Genomic DNA, 17,583 nt, shown 5'->3' on the forward strand with positions numbered 1-17,583 from the left:
TGACTTCAGACATTTTATTGCAAATAATTATTATTTTCGTAAATCGGTATAAGAATAGACTCTGGAATAGATTCAGATCAGGGTCTCCAAGTGGCTTGAGTGCAAAAACCGACACTGGCAGCGCAGGTCCATCGCTGCAGACGATAATTTATCCCTCGGCAAAAGCAGTTCGTTTGCAAAAATCCATCCCTCTGCAGTCCTCGCCTCCGCCGAGTCACAGATGCCAAAAAGAAAACAAAACAGTCTCCATCTCCGCCCCGCAGCACCCGTCCTGGGGCTCCTCGGTCCCACGGTCCCCGCGGCCAAGCACAACTCCTCGGCACGGCTCCGGTGCGCTCCGGCCAGCGTCCCACCGGGCTGCCGGCACGGCACGGCCACGGCTCGCCTCCTTCCCATGCCCACCGGTGCGGCCGGGCTGCTCCTTTCTCCTCTCCGGTTAAAAAGAAAAATAAAATCGGTGGGTGTTTGGGTTTGTGTTTTTTAACTGGCCATTTCTCCTTCTTCTTTCTGTTGTTTTAGTTTTTTTTTTTTTTTTCCTCCTCCTTCAGATACAGAGCTGGGCATCAGCCGGAACCGGCTCAGCGTTCCTGCAGACAGACGTACGGCACCCACTGGTTCTTGTCGCGGCTCTCGGCGCAGTAACTGGCCACCTCCGCCAACCCTTGGCTCTTCCAGGCGTCCGTGTGCGGGTTCTGGGAAGCAAAAACACGAGGTTAGTGCCACCGTCGCCCCAAACACGTGGCCCTGAGTGTTTGCGTCCCCCCTCCCGTCCTTGGCGCGATGCCCGGCGTGAATCACGGGGCTGCCGGTGCATCACCGTCCCACTCACCGTGACTAAGAGGCAATGGAGATCGCGGGGCTCGGCGCCCGGCGCGGGTTCGCCCAGGATGGCGGCCAGGCGTTGCATGCCCGAAACGCGGAGGATGTGGATGTCATTGTCGCAGCAGAAGGCCTGGATGAGAGTGAAGTGGATCTGCAGGGCGATGTCACCTTCGTCCTCCTCGTCGGTGGCCAACAGGCACAGCACCACGCTGTCGGGGTCCCTGCGGGCGCACGGGGCGTTTAGGGGGTGACCGGACCAGCTCTGGATGGTGCAAACCCCCCCACCCTGGCGCTGTCACACCCGTGGGACGCTGACACCCCATGTCACCGGGGCCACCTCCCCGCGTGCAGGGAAGGAACGGGGGACAGACCCCCCACCCACAGCACTGGGGCTGCTCCAGGCAGCCCCCCCGTCCCCAAACCCTTTGCCAACTCCGCTCCTGGCCAAACATCCCCTCCCTTCCCCATGCAAACTCTGCCGTCCGGACCCCCCCCGGGACAGACACCTTGCCTTACACCCACCCTGCTCGGACCGGCCCCCCCTCCGGGATACTCACACATTCATCAGCTTGGCGGACTCGTAGACCCCCACCGTCAGCCGGTCCTGCCGCTGCGCTGCCACCAGCACCCGCTCCACCGCCTCGCTCACCGCCTGCATCCTACGGGAGGGAGGGGGGGGTAAGAGAACCGGTAAGCAACAGCAACGACAAGGACGATCTCCCCCCCCCCCCCCCCCCGACCCAGGGCTGCCGCACTTACTTGTTGCTATCGCAAGGCACCAGCTCCTCCAGGGTCATGGTGCAATTGTAATCCGGGGCGGGAGCCCAGGGGCCGCGGGTTCCGCGGGAGGAGAAGGCAAATCCCAAGAGAGATAATCCCGAGAGCGGTGCTGTCGCGGTGCTGTCGCGGTGCTGTCGCGGTGCTCGATTCCCTCCAGCCGCAGCTGCAGCGCGATCGCTGTGAGCCCCCGCCGCGCCCGGCGTCGCCTTTTATAGGCTCCCGCCACGGGGCGGGGCGTCACGCGGCGCCCCCGCTTCACCTATTGGTTGATCCGGCACAAAAGGACGGGCGGGCGCTGCGGGGATTGGACGCCGCCGGCGGGTCCCACGTGGGGATGAGCGGGTGAGGGAGGGGGGGAACCCCCGCCCCGGGGCCGTGCGGGAACCGGGGGCTGCACCGGGGGGGGGTGTCGGGTCGGTCTGTGCACCGGGGGGGTCCGACCGTGGACCGGGGGCGGCACCGGGGGTTCGTCCATGGACCGGGGGGGTCTGTCCGTGCACCGGGGTCTGCAAGGCGAGGGGGGTCAGTCCGTGCACCGGGGGGTCCGTCCGTGCACCGGGGGTCGGTCCGTGCACCGGCGTCTGCAAGGGGGGGGCTTCTGTCCGTGCACCGGGGGCGGCACCGAGGGTCTGTCCGTGCACCGGGGTCTGCTAAGGGGAGGGGGGGGGCGGGCGTCTGTCCGTGCACCGGGGGGTCTGTCTGTGCACCGGCGACGGCACCGGGGGGGTCCGTCCATGGACCGGGGGGGGGGGTCTTGTCCGTGCACCGGGGGGTCCGACCGCGGACCGGGGGCGGCACCGGGGGTCTGTCCGTGCACCGGGGTCTGCAAGGGGGGGGGTCTGTCCGTGCAACGGGGGCGGCACCGGGGGGGTCCGTCCATGGACCGGGGCGGGGGGGGGGGGGGTGTCGGTCCGTGCACCGGGGGCGCGGAGGAGGCTCGGTCCCTGCACCGGCACTTGTAACGGCGGGGCGGGGGGGGGGTGTCGGGTGTCGGTGCGCTCAAACCCGGGGGAAACGGGGACACGCGCTGGGACCTCCGTGCACCGGGCGGGGGGGGGGGGGGGGGGGGGGCGGGCCGAGGTCCGGGGCTGGGGCGGGCGGCGGCTGCCACCTGCCGGGGCTGCCCCGCGGCCTTGCACGCCCGCCGGGCGGCTCTCCCGGCTGCACGCGCTCCCGCTGCCCACCCACGGTGCCGGTACCGCCCCCCCCCCCCGCCGGTGTCCCGTCCCCGCCCCGCCGAGAACCGCCGCAACTCGTTGCACCCATGCACACCTCCCTACCAGCAGGGGGCAGGAGAGGCAGCGGCGGCGCTCTGCCCTCCCGCTCGCTGCCCCACTCGCACCGCTCTCTGGGAAGTGTAGTCACGGCGCGCCCCGCCCGCTCCGCAGGGAGGGCGGGGACTACATTACCCAGAGGGCACCGCGCGGGTAGGTAGGCGGGGCGCGGGGAGCTGTGGGCGGGGCGCGGGGCCACGTGTGGGCGCGGGGGTGGTGCCGCCCGCACCGGGCCATGGCCGAGAGTGCCCCGGGGCCGCGGGTGGGCACCGGGGCTGTGGGCGACCGGACCGGGGCTGTGGGCCACCGAACAGGGGCTGGAGGGGCTGGACTAATCCGGCTCGGGAGGACGGGACCGGCGGCGGGGCGGGGGGGCGGGTCTCGGCGCCCCGGTCCAGCCGGTGTCCGGGATGGGACTGGGATGTTCCGCGGGTGCCCGTGTCCCCGTCCCGCTCCGTGACGTCGCTTTTGCTGCCCGCAGGGTCCCGACCCCGGGACGAGGGGTTCGTCCTCGGGGAAGGCGATGATGCCGGGGGCAGCCCCGTTCCGCTGCCCCCGCACCTCCCTCCCCCGGGACCCCCCGGGCGAGGGGTCGGACGGTGACTCCAAGACCCCCACCTCGAGCGTGATCCCCAGCGAGGAGGAGGAGGAGGAGGAAGGCCACCAGGTGAGGAAGCCGTGTACCCAAACCCCCTAGGATTTTGGGTCCACGCTGTCCCCCTGTGACCCCAGCACCTGCCCCCCCCCCCCCCAAATCTCCCCGCAGTGGAGGGTGGGCGACGCCTGCGTCACCGCCTGGGCAGGGGACGGGCGGTTGTACCCTGCCCACCTGCGGGCGCTGGACCCCGCCGCCGGCACGTGCTTGGTGGAATTCGACGGCTACGGCAACACCGAGGAGCAGGCGCTGGCCGATCTCCTGCCCCCCCGCCCCGGGGCCTGGGGGTCCCCTGACACCCCGGGGGGTGAGGGTCCCGCCTCATCGTGGGAGCCACCCCCAAGCGCGAGGAGGAGGAAGGGCAAGCGGGTGCCTTGCTCCCCCCAGCCCCCCGAGGTGAGTGCCCGCCATCCCCCCTGGCCTTGGGGCACCCCGTGGCCCCCCCCCGGTATCTCCCTAGGGGGCTGCGGGTGCTGCTGGTAGGTGATGCCCCCACCGTGGCCCCCAGCCCCGCTGCACGCCCTGCAGGAGGAAGAGGAGGAGGAGAACGCCTTGGCCGCGATGCTGATGGCCTGGTACATGAGCGGGTACCACACCGGCTTCTACGTGGTACGGCGGGGGGGCGAATGGGATGGGCGGGGGGGGAAGGAGAGGGTGTCCCCCCCTGACCCCCCCCACTCTTCTGTGCCTCAGGGCCTCCAGGAAGGCCGGGCAGAGGCTGCCAAGCCCCCCCTGAGACCGGGCCGCAGGCAGAAGCCCCCACGCAGCTAGGAGGGCAGGTGGGTTTGGGGATGCTCTGGTGCCGGGACCCCCCTCCCCGTGCTCCCCGCAGGGCCCTGCTCTCCCATCACCACCCTGCTCGGGGTGGGGGGGAGGCACGGGGGACCTGGGAGGGCTGCGGGACAGCGGGGGACCCCACAGGGATGCTGGGGGACCCCATGGGGACACTGGGGGACTTGGTGTGGCTGTGGGACATGGGAATGAGGGGGCTGGGATACCCCATCGCCCATTCCCTGCCGTTCACCCGTGTCCGCTCTCTTCCAGCTGGATCCCGTGCTCCGCCGGAGGGGCAGCCGTTGCACAACACCACGCTCCTGCTCTCCCCTCACTTGTGGAGGGGTCCCCCCCACGGGGGTCCTGGCTGCAGGGATGGGGGGGAGCAGCCTTTCTCCTCCCTGGCCAGCTCTGCATCAGAGCCCTGGCCCAGGGGGGCTGCAGCACCCACCTTGTGTCCCCCGCTTTGTCCCCCACCCCCCCATCCCCTCCTTTGGAATAAAGCTGTTTGTGAGACCCGTGTGCCAGCCTGTCTGTGCCGTCCCCGGAGGGACCCTGGGCTCTGCCAGCGCCGCGCCGGCGGGTGAGACGCGCCGGGATGAGCCGCGCCACAGCCGTGTTTGCTCAGGGAATTGGCAGAGTGGCCTCTGCCTCACTGCGGGGCTGGGGGGGCTCAGCCCCGGCGGGGGATTCTGCGCCCGCCGGCTCTTGGGCTGCTCCGGCTGGACGTGGCACTGACGTACATCCCGACGGCTCCTTGCCGCCGGCTTGGGGCACGTGTGTCCCAGGGGATACATCTCCCGGGGACGTGTGTCCCCTATCCAGCTTGATGACAGCATCAAGGTTTGGGGGGACACACACGCACCTGCTAAGCGCCCGCTCCCCATCTGCGTCAGCAGGTGTTTGCCCACGCCGGTGACCGTCGGTGGCTGCGGTGGGGCGGCGGAGGGGGTTATAAAGCCGGCTGAGTCGGGCACATCTGGGAGCATCCGGAGAAGCTTCTGGCACCGGGAGCATGGAAAGCGCCTGGCTCTGCCTGCTCTGCCTGGCCAGCTCCGGCCTCATCCTGCTGGGCTCCACAGAGCCAGTGCTGGGGCTCCAGCCAGCCAAGAGCCTGCCCGGGCAGAGCCAGGAGGAGACGGAGCTGGTAAGGGGCTGGGGAGCGGTGTCTGGGGGGGGACAGGACCCCCAGCAGCCCCCGTGTGGCTCTGGGGCACCTCGGGGTGCTCATGCTCCCGTTGCCCCAGTTTGGGGGCTGGTTCTGGCCATGCTGGGGCATTGGGGAGGGGGAGACCGAGACCTCGCCACCGGCTTTCTGCTGCTGCTCTTGAGCACTTATGGGGGGGGTCCTCAAAGCAGCTCCCCCGGGGGCAGCGGGGCCATCCCGTGGCATGTGGGAATTTGTAGCTTTTTCCTGGTTTTCCCTCCCCATCCTGCCCCGACGGGCTGCCCTGGCTCAAGCGTGGTGAAGGGAGATGCTGTGCCGGGTGGGAGCAGGTGGTGGGTGCCAGGGAGGGGACACGGGGCTGCACCCAGGGTGCACCCTACCACTCCGAGCCCCCTGATCCTGCCCCAGCCCTGATTCCTCCCCCCCCCCCCGGCAGGGACTGAGCCTGAGCCAGGCGCAGGGAGTCTGGAGCGGTGATTGCACCCCAGGGTGCAACCGGTGGGACTGGGTGCTGTTCATGGGTGGGACAGGATCTGGCACCAGCATCCTGGGGGCGTGGGGTGATGTGGATCCAGAGCCCCCGGGGGGCTCGGGGTGACAGGGTGCTGTCTGCGGCAGGTCGAGGCGCTGCAGGAGGTGCTGGAGAAGCTGGGGAGCAGGGAGCTGCCGGCGGTGGAGAAGAGGCTGAGCTGGGTGCCCTTGGTACGGCCGGGCTGGGGGGGTGGTGGGTGCTCAGCCCTGGGTGCTCAGGCTGGCACCGGAGCTGGACCCTTTGGGTGCTGGTGGTGGGGGGTCCAGCCCTGGGGGGTCTGGGCTGGCCGAGCTCCAGGGCTGACGGGTGCCGTCCTGCAGTGCGAGCCTGGGGACCCCTGCGCGGTGCGGAGGGGGGCACGCATCGGGAAGCTCTGCAGCTGCCCCCGCGGCACCGCCTGCAACTTGTTCATCCTCAAGTGCTCCTAAGGGATCGAGGACACCGGGGACACCGGCAGCCGCCGGGATGCTGCTGGCCCAGGCTGTGCCCCATGCAGTGGAGGGGCAGCCGTGGGCCCCCGGCCCCCTCCCCGCACCGGGACATGCCTGGATGTGCCTGTACAGCACCCTTGGGTGCCCCGGCCCGTGGGGCTGTGGGTGTCCAGGGTCAGAGTCACATTAAACGACTTGGATTCATGCCTGCTGCCTGCTCCTTGGGGGATTCTGGGGGGCCAGCACCCTTCTGCTGCTGGGCACGGGTCCTGGGGTGCTGGGCAGGGTGGGTGGGTGGGGTCCCATCCTGCTGCAGGTCTGTGTGGGGCATCCGAGGCTGGGGTGGGATGCGTGGGGGGGGCGGACATTGCTGGGGTGGGCTGGGGGCCAAGGGCTGGGCCCGGGGGGGCTCTTGTGGTCACGGCCCCGGTTATTCCTGATCGGCCGGAGGCTGATGGGTGGAGAAGCAGTTTGGGAAGAGAGGCTGAGGACAGGGGGACGTGAGGGCCCTACACGGACCAGCCCCCCCATCGCACCGCACAGCCCAGGCTGGCCTGCGGCCGCTCGGTCCCGCAGCCATTGCACTGCGTTCCCTGCACAGCCCCTGCGCTGCACCCCGCTGCGCTGCACCCCCCGGGCACGACACGGCCTTGCGCTGCACAGCCTCGGCACTGCGCTGTGCACCCCGGTACTGTGCTGTGTACCCCAGTACTGCGCTGTGCACACTGGTATTGCGCTGTGCACACCGGTACTGCACTGCGCACCCTGGTACTGTGGTGTGCACACCGGTACTGTGCTGTGTACCCCAGTACTGCGCTGTGCACACCAGTACTGTGCTCTGCACACCACCACTGTGCTGTGCACCCCAGCACTGTGCTATGTGCACCAGTACTGTGCTGCGCACCCCAGTACTGTGCTGTGCACCCCGGTACTGTGCTGTGCACCCCGGTACTGTGCTCTGCGTGCCAGTACTGTGCTGTGCACCCCAGTACTGCGCTCTGCACACCGGTATTGCACTGTGCACCCCAGTACTGCACTGCGCACCCTGGTACTGTGGTGTGCACCCCAGTACTGTGCTGTGCACCCCAGTATTGTGCTGTGCACCCTGGTACTGCACTGTGCACCCCAGCACTGCGCTGTGCACCCCAGTATTGTGCTGTGCAGCCCAGCACTGCGCTATGCACCCCAGCACTGCGCTGTGCAGCCCAGCACTGCACTGAGCACCCCAGCACTGCACTGTGCACCCCGGTACTGCGCTCTGCACACCGGTATTGCACTGTGCACCCCAGTACTGCACTGCGCACCCTGGTACTGTGGTGTGCACACCGGTACTGTGCTGCGCACCCCAGTATTGTGCTGTGCACCCCGGTACTGCACCGTGCACACTGGTACTGCGCTCTGCACCCCAGTATTGCTCTGTGCACCCCAGTACAGCTCTGTGCACACCAGCACTGCACCGTGCACACTGGTACTGCGCTCTGCACCCCAGTATTGCTCTGTGCACCCCAGTACAGCTCTGTGCACACCAGCACTGTGCTCTGCACCCCGGTACCGCATCACCCGGTGCGGCCTGCACCCCCCCCCCCCTTGCCCTGCCCTGCCCCGCCCTGCGCGGGCGACCGGACCCCACCCCCGCGGCCCCACCCCGCCGTTGCCCCTTTAAGACCACCCGCCGCCGCCGCTCCCGCCCCTCCCCTCCCTTTCCCCGCCGCTCTCCCCCATTGGCCGGCGGTGACATCAGTGGTGGCGGGGGCGGGGGCTTGGGGGCGGTGACGCAGCGGGGGCGTGGCCGCGGCCCGGCGCGGCGGGCGGGGGGCGCCGAAGATGGCGGCGGCGGCGGCGGCGGCGCGGGCCGCGGGGGCTGCGGAGGGAGCGGGCCGGGCGGTGTCGGCGGCGACGGCCATTCCGGTTCCTCCTCCCGGCCCCGCCGCGGGACCGCGCCGTTACTCGCTACTGGCCATCGTGGGTGGCGGCTGCCACCGGCCCGGCCTGCTGGCCGCCGCGCTGCAGCAGCTGGAGCGAGGTGAGCCCGCGGCTAGCGGGGCGCGGTGGCGGCCGCGGTGGTCCCGGTGCTGCCCCGGTGGCGGGGCCCGTGGGACTGGCCCTCACCCGTGCACGATGCTCTGGGCTCTGCCCTTCTCCTGCCCCGCGTCCTCTTCCCCCCCCCCCCCCCCCCCCGCGGATCCGCCCACACCGGAGCTACCCCGGGGTCTGACACCCCCCCCGCCCCGGTCCCCGGGGTCTGACCCCCCCCCCGGGCTCTCCCGGTTCTCCCCCTCCTGCCCCAGGTCTCCAGGATCTGGACCCCCCAACCTCTGCTCCCTCCCCAGCCCCAGATCCCCCAAGATTTGCCCCCCAGGATCTGGCCCCTTTCTTGCCCCAGACCCCCAGGATCTGCCCCCCAGGATCTGCCCCATCTCCTGCCCCAGACCACCCAGGATCTGCCCCCCAGGATCCCCCCCCCGTCTTGCCCCAGACCCCCAGGATCTGCCTCATCTCCTGCCCCAGACCCTCAGGATCTGTCCCCCCCACTCAAGTGCTGCTGGCCCCCCCCGCCCCCATGACCTGCCCCCCTGGACCTTAGGGATCTGCCCCCTCTCCCCCTAGGGTCCGTCCCCAGGCTCTGGGGCTGCGGGTGGACCCCTGAGACCTGTCCCCTCCCCGTGTCACCACCTGGGACCTTGGCCCACGCAGCTGTGGGGGCCAGAAGCTGGGCTGGGGGGGGGATGCTGGGCTCACCCAGGGCGGGGGGCCATGCTGCAGGGACCCCCTTCAGCCCCTGCTCCCATCTCGTGTTCCCGGCCTTCCCTGAGCTGTGGCTGGAGCTGGGGGGGGGCCTCAGGCCGTGGCATCGGAGCAGCCCTGCGCTGGAGCAGGTCCCCCAAATCACGGGGGGGACACACACATGTTGCCACAACTGCCCCATCGTGTGTGTCCCCCACCCCACGCTCGTGGGACCCAGCACCCTACGAGGGCAGGACCGAACCCCGCTGGCCCCAAGCAGCGAAACTGCCCAAAAACGGCCCCAGCCTTCGCCCGGCGCCTTGTGCAAAATTTGTGCAACCCCCCCAGGGCCGCCTTGCGCCGAGGCCCGGCCGTCTTACGCCATCGTCTGCCGGTTTGCCGGGCCGTTAGCGGGGAGCGGTTGCGGCCACGCTGGTCGGCTGCTGCGGTGGGGGGCTGGCAGCCCCCCCGCGAATCCCCCTGGGGGTGTCCTGAAGGGGTTGTGAGTGTTTTGGGGCTGCTCTTTGGGGGTTCCTGACCCTGCTCTGGGAGCTGGGAGCACCCACATCGGTGCCGGCGGGAGCACCCTGTGTACCGAATCCTCCGGCACCGTTAATTCCTTTAATTGCCGCCTTTGAAGAGGTGCCGGCAAGGTGCGCCCATCGCCCCGGGGGCCCGGGTTTTGGGTTGGCAGAGCTGGTGCTGCCGTGAGTCACCGCGCAAGGTGCTTGTCCGCCGGGCAGCCGATCGATGCATCGGCCTCGTGCCGGGGTCCGGCTGGGCTTGGGGACCCACTGGGGTCACCCCAAAAGCCACCGGGCTGGCACGGCTGTGTCTTGGGGCAAGGTAAGAGGGGGGACCAGGGTGCGTGGGGGGGGGATACAGTCCCAACCATGCTGCTTCTTGCATAAACCAGTGTCACGTGGGTGCTGCGGTGTCGGGGCACGGTGCCGGTGGGTGCTATTGGGGCTGACCCCCCACCCCCCCGCTATTTTTGTGTCCCCCTCCTCTCTAAAGGAATCCGCTCTTGGGACATCGACCTCTCTTCCTGCAACTTGGATGAGCAGCTGAAGCTCTTCGTGTCCCGTCACTCAGCCACTTTCTCCAGCATCGTGAAAGGTAAAAGAGGGGAGCACGCACCCCCCCCAGCTGGTATTTAATTTGTGGGGTGTGGGAAACCCTCCCCACTACAGCCGGGGGGGCGGTGGGGAGGGGGGCTGGTGGGGAGGGACTCGCACATCCGTGCAAGTCCCTCCCCACCGGCCCCCCTCCCCACCGCCCCCCCGGCTGTTGCGGGAACAGGCTTTGCTTTGTGGCCCCCCCACTGCCGCCACGGCCAAGCCCCGTGATCCCCCACGTGAGAAACTGCTTCCTTCACCCATCCCGGGGCGGGATGTGATTTCCCACGGAAAGAAAGGAAAGAAGATGGAGCCGGGGATGCCGGGGCCGCTCCGGTGCCTGTTCCGTGCTGCGGTGCTTGGCGGGGGGGCATAAGGTGCTCCCCCAGCCTGACCCCCCAGCTTTTTCTTCCCCTCCCTGCAGCAGGAAGGACACGGGAAATGTGTCCTTCGGCTCAGCGGATCCGCTGGCCTCCGCAGTGTCCGGGATTGGGATGGTGGCTGTCCCTCTTCCGTGGGGGAAGTGGGCCGGCGCTGGCCCTGCTGCCGTGTGTCGTCGTGTCCCCCTCCCAATCCCATCCCCACGGGACGAGGCCAAACTGGGGTGCAGCCCCATCGTTTTGGGGAGGGCGGGTGTCAGCCCTTGGCTCCCTGCAGGTCAGCGGACCCTCCACCACCGGGGAGATGTGCTGGAGACCCTGGTGCTGCTCAACCCTTCCGACAAGTCCCTGTGTGACGAGGTGAGCTGGAGGGGGGCCGGGGGACGTGGCCGTGGCCCCTTCAGAGCCTCTGGCAGGGGGGTGCCATGGCATGGAGCCCGCTGGCATCCTCATGTCCCCTCCGTCCTCGTGTCCCTTCCGTCCTCAGCTGCGAAACCTCATCACGGACGTGTCGCAGCACAAGCTGCTGGTGTTCGCGGGGCCCTGCGTGGAGGAGACGGGGGAGCTGATGCTGCAGACGGGCTGCTTCTCCCTGCGGGACTTCATCCAGATCTTCACGGACAAGGAGGTGCGGTGCCGGGGACCCCCAGGAAGGAGCTGCCTGCTCTCGCCGGCTCCCAGGCCTGGCTGCCGATGAGCAGGGATGGGGAGGGGGGGCCGTGGGCCGGCGCTGCCGGAGCGACTGTCTGCTCACGTTCTCCGGCGTCTCGGCGGGGAGCTGGGCATGGCGGCAGCGCGAGCGGGAGGCTGGCCCAGCTGTCTGCTCCGCAGGCAGCCGCGCCGGCACATCCCTCCCGCCACAGGGCTTGGGGAGGGGGGGGGAGATCGGCCGCATCCTGGCCCTGAGCCGCAGCTGGGGGTGGGTGTGAATCGGGGACCGGCCCCCCCACTCTGGGCATCGTGCCAGTGGCCAGCACCAGGTATGGGGAGTGGGATGGGGCTGCGGGAGCCCCTGGGGAAGGGGTGCCCTGTGCTTGCCGGGGAGGGGGGGCTGAGGCAGGGCACCCCCAGGCTGTCACGTCTCTGGCCCTGGGTGCCCTGTCCCACCTGAAGCTCTGGCTGTCCCCGTCCCCTCGCAGGTAGGGGAGATCCTGAGCTCCGCAGACCCCTCGGCCAAGGCCAGGCTGACCATCAGCTGCCCCGACTTTGGGGAGTGGAGGGACTCGGGTTTGGACCACCACAACCTCCAGGACTTCATCGAGCTGCGCTACAACCCGGGCTGCATCCTGCCGGAGATGGAGGGGCTGGAGGAGTTCATGGAGTACCTCTCGGAGTCGCTGGAGCCCCAGTCCCCCTTTGACCTCCTCGAGCCCCCCACCATGGTCGGCTTCCTCAAACTCTCCAAGCCCTGCTGCTATATCTTCCCGGGCGGGAGAGGGGACTCGGCTTTCTTTGCCGTCAACGGCTTCAACGTTCTGGTCAACGGAGGCTCCAACCCCAAGTCATCCTTTTGGAAGCTGGTCCGGCACCTGGACCGCATCGACTCCATCCTGGTGACGCATGCGGGCACGGACAGCCTGCCCGGCGTCAACAGCCTGCTGCAGAGAAAGCTGGCCGAGCTGGAGGAGGATCCGTCCCAAGGCTCGCAGGGCAACGGGGACTGGGCAAAGAACCTCATCTCCCCAGAACTGGGTGTCGTCTTCCTCAACGCCTCCGAGAAGCTGAAGGACATCGAGGGCAACTCCCGGGTGCTGAAGAGCTGCGATGAGGCTGCCCTGACCCTGCACTACCTGGAGAAGTTGGGCATCCGTCCCAACCCGCTGGCCCGGGACAGCGGACCCCGCGCGGAACCCACCGTCCTCTTCCAGAAGATGGGAGTGGGCCGGTTGGACATGTACGTCCTGAACCCCGTGAAAGGCACCAAAGAGCTGGAGTTTCTCCTGCAGCAATGGTCGGGCAACAGCTACCCCAAGGAGCAGGATTTGCCCCTGCAGTGCCTGACCTCCGTCTGCGCCCTGCTCGTCTGGCACCCCGTCAGCCCCTCCGAGAAGATCATCCGGGTCCTCTTCCCCGGCTGCACCCCCCAGGGCCGCATCCTGGAGGGGCTGGAGAAGGTGAAGCACCTGGAGTTCCTCAAGCATCCCGTGGTCACCAAGAATGACTTGAAGGGGCCGTCCGTGCCCCAACCCGAGAAACCGCTCAAGCAGAGGAGGGCAGAGAGCAAGGAGAGCCTGAAGTCGGCTTCCAAGCTCAGCTTGGTGGACACCGGGGCACCGGCGCCGAAGGAGAAGGCTCCATCAAAGGTGGAGAGGAAGGACATGAAGGCAGGGACCAAGGAGAAGCCAAAATCCCTGGGGGAGACGGCCAGAGCAGGGTCGGAAGAGGAGAAAGCCAAGGATGCTCGGGCCAAGCTGGACTCTTCGATGGAGAAGCTGAAGGTGGACGCAAAGCCAAAGCCAAGCAAGGAGAAAGCGGTGCCCAAGAAGGAGCCTGTCCCCCGGAAAGAGGAGAAGAAGCCGCTGAAGAAGGACGAGGGGGCCGAGGCGAAGGGGGAGGCCAAGAAGGAGGTGAAGGTGGTGAAGAAGGAGGTGAAGGCTGAGACGCTGCGGAAGGATACGAAGGAGAGCAAGGCAGAGGCCAAGACTTCTGCCAAGACCCTGGTCCGGAAAACGCCGGTCCCGGAGACCCGCAAACTCCCGGCCAAGGCCGGCAGCATCAAGAAACCCCCCGTCAAGAAGGAGCCAGAGAAGCCCAAGGCCAAAGCCCCCCGGGAGGCAGGTGGCAGGAAGGAGCCGGGGACATCGGACGGCTCCAAGTCCTCCTCCCCTGAGGACATGCTGCCGGAGGCCGAGCGGGGCCGGGGGGGCCGCCTCGCCGGGGGCCAGCGGGAGGAGGAGGAAGGAGGAATCGACGGACGAGGGCATCACCACGGCCGAGAGCGAGCTGGAGCCCTCGCCGCTGGAGAACGGGGGGGCTGGGGAGCCGGCGGGACCTGGGGACTCATCCTGCCTGGAAAACGGCCTGGAGGACCCCGACAGCCCCCAGCGTTTCCGCTACCTGGAGAGCAGCCCTTTGAGAGCCGTCTGTCCCCCCTCGCCCCTGGCCAAGACCCCCAAGAGCGACCGCAGCGTCAACTTCGACCTGACGCCCACCGGGATGCTCAACCACGGCCCCGAGGGCGGCGAGGATGCCTGCGGCAGCTCCGAGGAGAAAACCCTGGAGATGATGTCTCCAGCCAGCTCGGGGCCGGCCAGCGCCGGGCACACTCCCTTCCACCAGTCACCAGTGGACGATGGCACGGAGGAGCCGGGCGCCAGCACCAACCAGTCCCCAAACCCTTGGCCGGCGGCGGGGGGCAAAGCCTCGCAGGACGGCTCCGGCTCCTCGCAGGAGAAGCAGGCGGGCTGCCTCTCCCTCAGCCCCTTCAAGGACGACGTCCCCGACGTGTCCCCCACCGTCACCACCCCCTCGCTGCCGGCCGAGGTGGGCTCCCCGCATTCCACCGAGGTGGACGAGTCGCTCTCGGTCTCCTTCGAGCAGGTGCTGCCACCCGTCAGCGAGTCCCCACCGGAGGAGGGCAGGCGGTCCCGGGGGACCGGGGGGACGCCGGAGCCGGAGGCCACCAAAGGCGGGTTGTCGCTGCCGCTGCGGCCGTGCCACCACCCGCCGCGGGCCGACGGTGACGCGGTGACGCGGGCCCGGTCGCCGCTCCGACTCGCCCCACGACGTGGACCTCTGCTTGGTGTCACCCTGCGAGTTCGAGCATCCCAAATCGGAGCGGTCGCCTTCGGCCGCCGCCAGCCCCCGGGAGCTGTCGGACAGCGACCCGTCGCAGGAGCTGGTGCAGCGCCGGGGCCGGCCCCGCCAGCCGGTGGGCGAGACACCCCCCACCTCCGTCAGCGAGTCGCTGCCCACCCTCTCCGACTCCGACGTCCCTCCGGCCACCGAGGACTGCCCCTCCATCCTGGCCGACGGGCTGGAGTCGGACGAGGACTCGGAGCAGCCCACCCGCGGCACGGCCAGGGCCCGTGACCCGCTGCCGGCCCCCATGAAGGACCCCTGCCCCATCCCCGCCCAGCCCGGTATCTGCATGGTGGACCCCGAGGCGCTGCCGGCCGAGCAGACCCGCGCCGGGAAGAAGGAGCCCCCCGGCAAGGTGAAGAGGACCCCGTCCCGCGTGGGCTCGGCACCCGCCGCTTCAAGGGCTGAGCCCCCCCGGCACCCCACCTCCACCCCCAAGGCCAGGGGCCCCGCCAGCTCGGCCCGTGACGTTGGGGACAAAGCCAGGCTGTCCCTTGGGGACAAGAAGGGACCCTCTGGCGGGGACACCCGCACCCCGGGGACCACCCGCGGCGCTGGAGCCCGGCCGCTGGCGGGAGCTGGCAGGGCATCGCCGGCAGGTACGGGGCTGGGGGTGGGACGTGGGCGCTGCCGGCTCCGGTGTCCCCGTGCCGGAGCAGCTCGGAGGCACCGCTGGTGCCGTGCAATGGGTTTGGGGGGGGGGTTTGGGGGCTGCCGCTCACAGCTCCTGTACTCCTGTGCTGGCAGGCACACGGGCTGCGGCCCCCCCCTGGCCCCCCCGTCTACGTGGACCTGGCGTACCTGCCCGGGTCCTGGAGCGCCCGGACGGTGGACGAGGAGTTTTTCCGGCGCGTCCGTTCCCTCTGCTACGTGGTCAGCGGCGACGACCACCTGAAGGAGGGCGTCCTGCGGTCCCTCCTCGACGCCCTGCTTGCCGGCAAGCACCAGTGGGGCACCGACATCCAGGTGAGACCCCCCACCCTTTGCTCCCCGGATACCCGGAGCGGTGGGATCAGCCCTTTCCCGGTACTGGGGGGGGGGGTGTGGGGGTGTGGGTTGCGGTGATGCGATGCGGTGGGTGTCTTTGCAGGTGACCTTGATCCCCACCTTTGACTCGCTGGTGATGCATGAGTGGTACCAGGAGACCCACGACCGGCAGCAGGAGCTGGGCATCACGGTGCTGGGCAGCAACAGCACCGTGGCCATGCAGGATGAGACCTTCCCTGCCTGCAAGGTGGAGTTCTGAAGGGGGGGGGGGCGGCTGCGGCGTGGCCTTCATCCCCACCCTCCTCTGCCTCCGTCAGCCCCCCCCCTCTCCCTCCCTCCGCACCCGGTGACTCGGGGCTGCGCCAGCCCCCGGCTACTGTGGCTCGGAGGGGAGGGAGAGGGGGTTCTGCTGGGGGGGGGAGATGGGGTCGTTCTCCCCCCCCCCCCCCCCCCCCAGGACTGGCAGGGGCTCTCCGGGGACCCCGAGCCCACAGCACCCACACGCCGCACCCTCACACGCCGCGTGGTTCCCGCATGCCCACGCCGGAGCCGTGCACTCCTCGCTCTGCACCCACCGCCGTCCTGGGGAGGGGGGGGAATGGTGAGGGACCAACCGGGGACAGGGTGACCACCCTGCCTTTTGGGGGGGGGGGGCAGGATCTGTCCCCCCCTACATCCAGCAGCGGTGCTGAGCCGTTTCCCGGGGAGGAGGCAGCGAGCCCCAGCTGTGCTCGATTTAACAGGGTAAATTTTGTTGTTTGCTGTTCCTACCCCCTCCCTGGACAAGCCACTACTGCCAACCCCCCCCCCACCCCAGTACCTGCAGCCCTGGCCCTCGGGGGGGGGGGGGGGCTGGGTCACCTTCCTGGGGGGCACAGGGCTGGTGGGACAATCTTGGCCACCCCAGGGTGGGGGTCCCATCCCCGTGGGACAGCGCCAGGGCTTGTGCCCAGGCTCGGGGGGCTGCGATGGCTGCTCCTCCGGCACTACAGCCATGGGCTTTGTCCCTGGCACTGTCCCCCCCCCCCTTCCCGGTCACGGCCAGACCCCGTGGCCGCCAAGAGCGGTTGTGTGTCGTTGTGTGGCCCCCCCCCATCATGTACAGCAGCTGGGGGGGGGCTTTCCTCTCCATCGGGCTGAGACCTGGCAGCTTGCTGCACTGATGGCTCTTCCCTCCCCGGCAGCAGGGGCTGCGGGGCCTGACCCTGCACCCCAGCTGGTGGGGCGGGGGGGGGGGGCTGGGGAAGGCAGCTTTCCCCCCCCATCATCCACCCCCAAGCCCTCGAGTTGCTGGAAGGCTGTTAAGAAACCAAATGTCACGTGCAATTTTTAAGGGGTTTTGTGAGTGGAGAGTGGGGGTGGATGGGCTGGGGGGGGGGGTGCAGGATCTGCCCCCCCCGGCTGGGGCAAACACTAACCCATTTTGTAGGAGGCTCCTCGCTGGCTCTTTTTGTAATGACTTTTTAAGAAAAAAAGGAGAGAAAAAAAAAAAAGAAAGAAAACAAACAAACAAAAGCGAAAACTGAACAAAACCAAACCTGGTCTGGAGGGAGGTTATTTATCTGTGGACCCCCCCAGCCCCCCCACCCCATCCCGGGCACCGGCTTGTGGCCGTGGGGGCTTTTACCTTGGATTGTATCGTCCTACGTGTTCGGGGAGGGGGGGGGACTGAATGTTTCACCTGTAGTGCTTTATATATTTTTTCTTAGCTGGAAGCTGGTTTGGAGGTTGGGGGGGGGGGGGAAATTGTGGCCCCCCCAGCCCCTGCCCACGGACGCCGGCACGCTCCCCGTCTTGCACGCCACGTTCCCGTTTGGCAAATGTGTTGAAAATGAGCATTAAAGAGAGGATAGCTCCCGGCTGCTCTCTGCCTCCTGTGTTTGGGGGGCGGGAGGAGGTTTGGGGGGCTCCCCTGGTCCTTGCTGGGGGGGGTGGCTGGGTGCCACTGTGGGGTCCTGGGATGCTGCAGGGTGGTTTGGGGGGGGGGGGGGCGGTGAAGGCTCGGTTGGGCTCAGCCCTTGGGGTGTGTGGGGTGCTCTGGGGCCGCATCCTGCGGTGGGGGGGGAGCTGGGGGGGGGGGGGGGTCCAGGGCATTACCCTGGGGGGGTTGGAGAGGGGGTGGGGGGGTGGCTGCGCG

The 17,583-nt window shown here is 68.9% G+C and overlaps 4 protein-coding genes across 4 annotated transcripts; 3 read left to right on the forward strand and 1 right to left on the reverse strand.

The window, feature by feature from the left end:
- On the reverse strand, positions 1–1,799 carry GADD45B (growth arrest and DNA damage inducible beta). Its single transcript, XM_052802203.1, has 4 exons — positions 1,582–1,799; positions 1,380–1,481; positions 830–1,043; positions 1–692 (listed from the first exon to the last, which is right to left on the reverse strand). Exons 1-4 carry the CDS (start codon positions 1,617–1,619, stop codon positions 579–581), a joined length of 468 nt encoding a protein of 155 aa, XP_052658163.1. The 5' UTR covers positions 1,620–1,799; the 3' UTR covers positions 1–578.
- A 1,251-nt stretch (positions 1,800–3,050) lies between these two features.
- On the forward strand, positions 3,051–4,821 carry LOC128148404 (survival motor neuron protein 1-like). Its single transcript, XM_052802202.1, has 6 exons — positions 3,051–3,138; positions 3,358–3,543; positions 3,643–3,927; positions 4,060–4,140; positions 4,225–4,310; positions 4,576–4,821. The coding sequence occupies exons 1-5, from the start codon at positions 3,112–3,114 to the stop codon at positions 4,300–4,302; spliced, it is 657 nt and encodes a 218-aa protein (XP_052658162.1). The 5' UTR covers positions 3,051–3,111; the 3' UTR covers positions 4,303–4,310; positions 4,576–4,821.
- Positions 4,822–4,837: 16 nt separating this feature from the next.
- LOC128148406 (cocaine- and amphetamine-regulated transcript protein-like) lies at positions 4,838–6,615 on the forward strand. The gene is made up of 3 exons (XM_052802204.1): positions 4,838–5,452; positions 6,092–6,175; positions 6,326–6,615. Exons 1-3 carry the CDS (start codon positions 5,321–5,323, stop codon positions 6,431–6,433), a joined length of 324 nt encoding a protein of 107 aa, XP_052658164.1. The 5' UTR covers positions 4,838–5,320; the 3' UTR covers positions 6,434–6,615.
- A 1,615-nt stretch (positions 6,616–8,230) lies between these two features.
- Positions 8,231–17,305, forward strand: MAP1S (microtubule associated protein 1S). Its single transcript, XM_052801658.1, is given in 10 exon segments — positions 8,231–8,459; positions 10,178–10,279; positions 10,936–11,018; positions 11,146–11,286; positions 11,798–13,715; positions 13,717–14,370; positions 14,372–14,815; positions 14,817–15,058; positions 15,207–15,425; positions 15,550–17,305. Coding segments are annotated over 10 exon segments (4,158 nt in total). The 5' UTR covers positions 8,231–8,260; the 3' UTR covers positions 15,706–17,305.
- The last annotated feature ends 278 nt before the right edge of the window (positions 17,306–17,583 follow it).

The sequence above is a fragment of the Harpia harpyja genome, chromosome 11 (genome assembly GCF_026419915.1).
Source record: "Harpia harpyja isolate bHarHar1 chromosome 11, bHarHar1 primary haplotype, whole genome shotgun sequence".
Taxonomy (NCBI): domain Eukaryota; kingdom Metazoa; phylum Chordata; class Aves; order Accipitriformes; family Accipitridae; genus Harpia; species Harpia harpyja.

What these genes read in the sequence shown, in the direction of transcription:
- GADD45B (XM_052802203.1), bottom strand. Translation starts at nt 1,619, where the DNA reads ATGACCCTGGAGGAGCTGGTGCCTTGCGATAGCAACAA. An exon ending in GTGCCTTGCGATAGCAACAA is followed by an intron (nt 1,482 to 1,581) that starts GTAAGTGCGGCA and finishes TCCCTCCCGTAG; the next exon opens with GATGCAGGCGGTGAGCGAGG. An exon ending in TCCATTGCCTCTTAGTCACG is followed by an intron (nt 693 to 829) that starts GTGAGTGGGACG and finishes TTTGCTTCCCAG; the next exon opens with AACCCGCACACGGACGCCTG.
- LOC128148406 (XM_052802204.1), top strand. Translation starts at nt 5,321, where the DNA reads ATGGAAAGCGCCTGGCTCTGCCTGCTCTGCCTGGCCAGCTCCGGCCTC. An exon ending in GCCAGGAGGAGACGGAGCTG is followed by an intron (nt 5,453 to 6,091) that starts GTAAGGGGCTGG and finishes TGTCTGCGGCAG; the next exon opens with GTCGAGGCGCTGCAGGAGGT. An exon ending in GGCTGAGCTGGGTGCCCTTG is followed by an intron (nt 6,176 to 6,325) that starts GTACGGCCGGGC and finishes GCCGTCCTGCAG; the next exon opens with TGCGAGCCTGGGGACCCCTG.
- LOC128148404 (XM_052802202.1), top strand. Translation starts at nt 3,112, where the DNA reads ATGGCCGAGAGTGCCCCGGGGCCGCGG. An exon ending in AGAGTGCCCCGGGGCCGCGG is followed by an intron (nt 3,139 to 3,357) that starts GTGGGCACCGGG and finishes TGCTGCCCGCAG; the next exon opens with GGTCCCGACCCCGGGACGAG. An exon ending in ACCACACCGGCTTCTACGTG is followed by an intron (nt 4,141 to 4,224) that starts GTACGGCGGGGG and finishes TCTGTGCCTCAG; the next exon opens with GGCCTCCAGGAAGGCCGGGC.